Below are 7,317 nucleotides of genomic sequence, written 5' to 3' on the forward strand. Positions count from 1 at the left end.
GCAGTCGCTGGTCTTCTGGTAGGAGCTGGATAAGGGGGAGAGCCTTCCTGAAGAGTTATTCTTTCTGTGGGCATGGGTGGTTGTGATGTGGATGGGTTCATAGCTCAGCTGGCAGGAACTGGGAGAGGCGAGCCCTGGGGGGATGATGTCCATGTCCACGTGGCAGCCTGCCACAGGACAGGGGAGGACAGGATTCCACCAAGCACACTGGCAAGACAGGCTGGAGCTACCAGTAGCCACAAGGCATCATTTCCTCTTTGCATGGGAAACTGGAACCTACCTCATACCCTCAGACTCCACTTCCTCCTCCTACCTTTGCTCCTTCCCCAATGAGAAGCTGAAGACCCTCTTCCCTCCATACTCTTCCCACGCAAAGGAGCCGGAGCCCTTCAGGGAAGGTGACAGCAGGTCTGAGGCTGGAGATGGTGGTGGTTCAGGTCCACGCCAAGCTGCTGCTGTGTGTGGCTGAAGGTCAGGTGGATCTTAAGGCTGTGCCAGTTTGGGCTCGACCCATCTCATTTTGCAGGCAAAATCTTGAATGAGTCATGGTGAGGAGCAGTGGTGATGGGTAACTGTAGCTGCTGAAGAGTGTATTATCAGAGGACATCACAGGTTAGGTGGCCAGCTATACCTGGCTGGACTTTGGACTGCTGGTGGCTTGAACTGTATGAGAACACCCCAGAAGGATTTGAGGGATTTTTTTGTCAGCGCTGGGGCAGGAGGCAGGATGGATTTCCAGGGAAGTCAGGATCTGTACAAGGTTTGTAATGGACACCACTGCACTGAGCCCAAATTGGAGACATTGAGATGGAGAACCTGGGGCTGGCAGAGGGACCGTGCTCCAGCAGTTGGTCCCCTGCATTGGCAGTTATCCGATATCATGATCGGATTTATCTGGCTTTTGGGCAAACTTTCTGTTCTTTTCCCTGCTAGACCAAGCAGTCCTCATCATCTTACCTGGGGAAGAGTGAGTCTCTTGGGGGGGTGTTGTTAAAGAAAGTTGCCTTCCAGTCTCCTCTGAATCTGGACAGATTGAACTCCCACAGCTTTGGGGGTCGAGACTCACTTCTGTGCCTCCACTCTTCCCACATCTGTTTTTAGTCTGGCCACAGCTGGCCTTGCAGGAGGAGGCACAGAGGAGCCTTTTGGAGTGGTCTGAAGGATTTCTGTGCTTGCCAGAGCCAGGATGCAGTGCCCTGGGCTCTCTGCTTTGGGTTGGGGAATTCAGGCTGCAACATGATATTTTTTTCACCCCTGGCAAAACAGCCTTCAGCTCCAAAAAGCACAGAAGTCCTGGATTACTGGATGCTGGGATGTGGGCACACCCTCTTCACTTCTCTTTCCCTGAAGCATCCTCTACAGACCATGCCCAGAAAGAGGGACCCTTCCCTGACCTGGTACAGCCAGCCTGTGCAGAGCAGCCCCTGCTTCAGGGAGGGACTGAGGCACCGGGTGCCCCAGTGCACCCTCCCGTCTCTGGCAACAAAGAGGGGTTGCTGGGTGCTGGAGCCCTTGAGCTGCCAGATGCTGCCTGGGGATGCTTTGTCTTGTGCTCCGTGTCAACGTCAGATGAATAAATTTCCCCTCCAGTTCTTTTTGATGCGTCTCTGGTCTTCACCCCCGAGGAGCTGCAAGGGGTGTTAGCTAGGGCTGCCCCATTGCTGCAGATGCTGGTCCCCATGGCACCTCCTTTCCTTAGCCGAGGGGAGCCTTCCTGGGTCCATTTGGTCTCATTTCTCCACTGAGGATTTGTACAGCCAGACCATTCATGGCCAGCCAGAGCCCAGACAGCAGCCGAGCTCTGCAGAGCTGAGCCATCTTTCATCTGACATTTGTATTTGTCCTGGCAATCCTTTGAGCCTCTCATTTGGTTTTAGCCTTGAATATGTTTTGTGTGCAAAATAACACACCATGTGTGTGTCAGAGCCATCAGCACAGCGTGCCTCTATCCGGTCCCTAGTTTACCCGGCCAGCGGCTGCAAGCTGGGTCCCATGGGCTGTCTCTCCTGGCACTGTGGGGCTGCAGGTGCAGGAGGGGTTGTGTCCATCCCTGCTCCCACGAGGAGTTTGTAGAGCCCCAGCCCAGCTAGGCTCTGCCTCTTTGACCCGTCCCACCCAGCATCCAGGTACTTGGGATCAAACCCGGATCGTGATCAGTTAATGCCCCCTTCATAAATTCCTGCCTCATGCGTCACCACTGTGTTTGTGAAGGGCTTGGTGGACACCTCGGGAGATGGGCAGATCGGGATCAAAGCTGGAATCTGGGGGAGATAACATGGATGATGCCCCATGCCCTGCAAAGTGGGTGAGCTGAAGCAACCCTTGCCAAGCAGGGCATGTCTCTGGGGCCACGATGCTGCGTCTTGCCCCCCGAGATGTGGTGGCGGGGATGTGCCAAAGACCTTTCCCATTAATGCCCCCCTCACGCTGCTCCGGCACTTTACTCCCAGCTGCAAACCTCTGGGTTTGATTGCCACTGTGGTGCTGGGAGAAGCAGTAAAAGCTGAACCCCGGGGGGATAATAAAGCCAGCGGAGAGGAGATAAGCAGGGATCAAACACGACGCAGCAGCCACCCCATGCTGGACTCTCAAAGGTCCCTTTGTTCCCGCTGCCTGCTGATTCAGTGCCGCGCTGCTTTCAAGGGCTGCGGGCGAGATAGCGGGGCTCGCTGGCAACGGCCCGGCAAGGAGGTTTAATTTCAGTCACAGGACTGATCCCAGTTGCCAGTTGCAACCTGATAACGTATCTCGCTGGTCCTGGCAGTTGGGCAGCCACCTGCACGGCCCGGCAATAAAAAAGGAGGTTTAATTTCAGTCACAGGACTGATCCCAGTTGCAAACCAAGGCCTGATAACGTATCTCGCTGGTTCCTATCAGCCAGGCAATAAAGCCATTATTGGGACGGGAGATGATAGAAGAGACACTCGCCTTCCTTCTCATCCCGGGCTTGCCGAGGGGATGTCCCCCCCAGCCCCGCTGTCCCCTGACCCCTGCCCGCTGTCTGCCCCGCAGCCGCCCCGCAGTCTGGCTTGATGGGGAAGTGCCGTCGGCCCCGCACAGCCTTCACCAGCCAGCAGCTCCTGGAGCTGGAGAACCAGTTCAAGCTCAACAAGTACCTGTCCAGACCCAAGCGCTTTGAGGTGGCCACGTCACTGATGCTCACCGAGACGCAGGTACCTTGGTCTTGGGGGGGTTGGAGGATGGTACCAGCCAGCTGCCAGGGAGGTGGGGGGCTGTGCTGCAGGGTGGGAAGTCAAGGTCGTGGGCAATGCTGATGGCCCTTGCTTGGCTGACACACCCCATCAGCACCCCTTCCCAGGGCATCTCCTGCAGAGACCTGCCTGATGGGCTCCAGGCTCTTCTCTTGTGAAGGGGCCCCCAGAGATACTGCTCCTTTTTTTACCCACCACCCCCAGCTTAGATTTCAGAGCCTTCCCATCCCTTCCCACACTGTGAGAGGGGGGCTCTTTGTGGGGCTAAAACTCCTCTTTTAATGTCCCCATGCATGTCCTTGGGCATCCTTGGGGATTGCTGGTCCCCTCTGTCCCTGACTCCCCCCCTGCGGAGGCTGGGCAGGGGGAAGGGAGCAGTCCCCTGAGTACTCCTCTCCCTGTGACATCCTCAGCCTCCTCGCAGACCCGTAGCACCACAGGATGCCCCGAAATAAAGAGGCTCTGGGGGGTCTTCCATGCAGGGAAGGCGAGGTGGTGAGTGGGGACAGGATGGGGCAGGGGGACACATTCTCCCCTGGGGGCTCTCCCTCGGCAGGTGAAGATCTGGTTCCAGAACCGCCGCATGAAGTGGAAGCGGAGCCGCAAAGCCAAGGAGCAGGGGGCTCAGGCAGAGGCTGAGAAGCAACGAGGGCTCAGCAAAGCCTGTGAGAAGCTGCTGCCTGGCGAGCCCCGGGGACAAGCTGCTGAAAGCCCCGAATTCATGGGGCGCAGCCCTGGCTCGGGCTTCCTGCACCGCAGCACCGCTGAGATGAAGTGGAAGCGGAGCCGCAAAGCCAAGGAGCAGGGGGCTCAGGCAGAGGCTGAGAAGCAACGAGGGCTCAGCAAAGCCTGTGAGAAGCTGCTGCCTGGCGAGCCCCGGGGACAAGCTGCTGAAAGCCCCGAATTCATGGGGCGCAGCCCTGGCTCGGGCTTCCTGCACCGCAGCACCGCTGAGCTGGGCTATGGCCCGGACTCCTCCTGCTCAGGGGGCGAGGAGGAAGAAGAAGAAGAAGAGGACGAGATGGGTGCCACGGAGAGGAAGATCGGCTCTGTGTTGTGAAAGGCGGACAGATCCGGCCCAGGAGAGGGGCCGGGCTGCGGTGTTGGGGGTCTCTTTGCTGGCAGACACAGACTGTGCCCAGGCGGGGCTGTGGGGGCTGCAGGGCATCTGCCCCCTCCTTTAACTTATGTGTGTTTGGATCCTATTTAACTCGTAATTATTCCTCTGTGTGTATCTGGGGGAGTCCCCACATCCCTCCCCTATAAAGCTGTTATACGGATGCCTGTGCTCTTCCTTAGGGGATGGGAGGCTCTGCACCCCTCCTGCCACCGCGCTGCCCTGCTGGGGTCCCTGGGGAGCTGGGTGGGGACAGCAGACTCGCACAGCTGGCAGCCCGCTGGCACAGCTGGAGGGGAGAGACCCCGGACCTTCCTTCAACTGTGCACTACCCCTTCCCTGCAGATATGACAGTGCCTGGAACGGCGCATCCCTGCATGATGCTGGCTGCCTTTCCCCTTGGCGGCATGAAGGGCTGGGAAGGAGGATGCCCAGGATGCGTGTCTGCCTGCCTGCCCTGCCTCCATCCTGCCTCCCTCCTGGGGTCCATGCTTTGCCAGGCAAAATTAAGCTGCCCTGCAAAGCAGAGCTGATTAATTGGCTGATGCAGCAGTGCTGTTTTCCATGTTGCAATCAGCCTGGTTGCACTGGTGTGGCATTGCCCTGAAGTGAGGTGGGGATGGAGCCCTCCTGGGTTTCGGGTGGTGCTCAGGCTGTTTGTGAGGGCTCAATACTGTGGTGAGCCCCCCTTTTCCCATGGCAATATCTAAACCCCACTCAGCCCCTTTCTGGGCTCATTCCATGATCCTCTTGGGGCCCTGCTCGCTCTGGCTGGGCTCAAATCAAGCCCTGGTGGCAGGATGACAACAGACACCCTCTGCCACCTCCCTAGAAGCACTAGGGTTAAGCCCTGACCCCCCTAAGCGAGCATGCTGCCCTTATCCTCAGGATGCTGTAGGGTCCTGGCAGACCTTATAGACCTCCCATACCTCCTGCACACTTTCTGGGCCTCCCCTTGGGGATGCTGAGATGGCTGTGCAGGCAGAGGGACCAGCCCCACAATGCCCAGCTTCTCCACCCCGCCTCAGCCCGGGGGGGCAGCCCTGCTTCATCACCCCAGTGCATGTAGGGCTGCAGGAGCAGGGCAGGCTGGGCTGGGATGACCCATCCCCAGGCAGCCCGTGGTGTCTCCCTCCTGCCCCATGTCCTGCTGTCCCCTCCTCTCTTCTCCTTGTCCCTGCCTGAGAGTGGCAGGGAGGGCTGCCTGCCCCCAGGACCTGCTGTGGGAGTGGGAGTTGCCAAGGGGCAGCAGCCCCCGCGGAGCCCCAGGTCACCTCCAGCAGCTGGTCAGTGAGGGTTGGGACAGGTAAGCATTGGTGCAGGGCTGTCACACCTCGCAGGGCTGGGTAACACCAGGCAGTGGCTGGGGCTGCTGTGGGGCCAGGGGGCAGCACCCTGGGCAGGGGGACAGATGTGATGCTTTTGGGACAGGGGGATGGACAGGGGAAGCAGATGATGGGAGACAGGAGCATGGGGATGGATGGATGGGTGGATGGATGGATGGATGGATGGATGGGTGGATGGACGGATGAACGACAGTCCTGTGTGGCGTGACAGTGACCCGCAGTGGCTGCTGGCAGCTCAGCAGCTTCCCCCGGGTGTCTGGCATCCCCGGTGCCCAGGTCCCCTGTCCCCAGGCAACCCATCCCAGGGTACGGCAGGGCTCGGCTGCCCACGCAGGAGGTGTCCGGACCTCTGGCACTGCCCGGGGGGGAGCTCTGGTCCTGGGGAGGGTGCAGCCCTTGCTCCAAGGGGGGAGATGAGAGCCAGGGTAGGGGCCAGGTGCCAGGAGCCGGCGATGGTTGGCATAACACAGAACAGAAGAGGAATAAATCTGGGGAAGGGGAGAAAAAAGACAGGGAAGAAAAGGAGGAGGGGAGGGGGAAGTAGGGAAGGATGGTACCCAATTCCCCGCCATTGCCCTGTGGGGACAGTGGGGCAGGAGAGACCCATTTCCCCAGGGGAGCTGTGGCCCCCCCCAGCAGGCACACAGGACTGGGCATGGGGATGCTGGCAGATGCCAGCCCATGGCTGCAGGAGCCTCAGGGCCAAAGACATCTACCACCCGACATACAACCTGGTCCTCCGGCAGCGGGGGAGTATGGAGAGGACCACAGGCTGGAGCTGGGCACACCGGGGTGGGGTGAGATGGAGGGGACAGGGATGGCAGGAGCAGAAAGGAAAAGGAGAGACGGAAAGCGACAAAAAAAAGAGTGCCAGGAAGGAGGAGGGGAGCTGAAGGGATGTCACAGACTTAAAACGTTCACCTTGATGGGCTGTGACAGGTTTAATTTCCAGAGTACAACCATTAAAGTGATGGATGGGAGGCGTTCATCTCGCGCCTGGCACACACGGGCCCTCCATGGCTGCAGGAGGGTTTGTTTAGTTGCTGTTATTTATGAGATTGTTTCTGCAGGAGCCAGGCACTCGTCCAGTGCTGGGGGAACAGAGGAGGGGACACGACTGATGCCGGGGGAGTTGGGGTGCTGATTTACGGCTGCTTAGCTGGATGACTCATGTTGTAAACATCGACAAATGCCATTAAAGCTGCATCTCCTTCATGCCTCTGCCTTGGCACCCTCCCCACGCTGTGGGATGTGGCCAGCCCTGCTCTCAGCCACGCTGCTGCCTGTGCACCCCGGAGGGGGTGTCTGCCCCTCCCCACTGGGGACACAAGGGTCCCCCCCTCCTTGAGGGACATCCAGGGCCCCGGGAAGATGCAGGAGTGACCCACGGTGGTGGTGGTGCCTCATGGGAATGATACCCGGGATACCTGATGGGCCTGTGCAGCCAGGGCTCCCTGACCTGTGTACCTCTGCCCATTTGCTGGTGTTGGCCCCCTAACTGCTTTTGGCAATGGTCACAACTTATTTGTGTCACTGATCCTCCAAGGAGCTCGGGGCGACCCGGCCCTGTTAAGGTGCCACCCCATCCCTATGCCAGCACTCTCCAGCCTGCTGCACCCCATGCCCCCTCGCCCCCCGCCCA

The 7,317-nt window shown here is 59.1% G+C and overlaps 1 protein-coding gene across 1 annotated transcript; it reads left to right on the forward strand.

Annotated features, from left to right (window-relative positions):
- Positions 1 to 422: 422 nt before the first annotated feature.
- LOC103895435 (motor neuron and pancreas homeobox protein 1) lies at positions 423 to 4,272 on the forward strand. The gene is made up of 4 exons (XM_009275020.1): positions 423 to 471; positions 3,013 to 3,173; positions 3,769 to 3,986; positions 4,158 to 4,272. The coding sequence occupies exons 1-4, from the start codon at positions 423 to 425 to the stop codon at positions 4,270 to 4,272; spliced, it is 543 nt and encodes a 180-aa protein (XP_009273295.1).
- The last annotated feature ends 3,045 nt before the right edge of the window (positions 4,273 to 7,317 follow it).

This window comes from Aptenodytes forsteri, unplaced genomic scaffold, assembly GCF_000699145.1.
Source record: "Aptenodytes forsteri isolate BGI_AS27 unplaced genomic scaffold, ASM69914v1 Scaffold255, whole genome shotgun sequence".
NCBI lineage: Eukaryota > Metazoa > Chordata > Aves > Sphenisciformes > Spheniscidae > Aptenodytes > Aptenodytes forsteri.

Excerpts from the sequence above, each read along its gene's own strand:
- LOC103895435 (XM_009275020.1), top strand. The coding sequence starts at position 423 with ATGGTGGTGGTTCAGGTCCACGCCAAGCTGCTGCTGTGTGTGGCTGAA. Across the intron at positions 472-3,012 it reads GCTGCTGTGTGTGGCTGAAG|CCGCCCCGCAGTCTGGCTTG; the intron begins GTCAGGTGGATC and ends TCTGCCCCGCAG. Across the intron at positions 3,987-4,157 it reads CGCAGCACCGCTGAGATGAA|CACCGCTGAGCTGGGCTATG; the intron begins GTGGAAGCGGAG and ends CCTGCACCGCAG.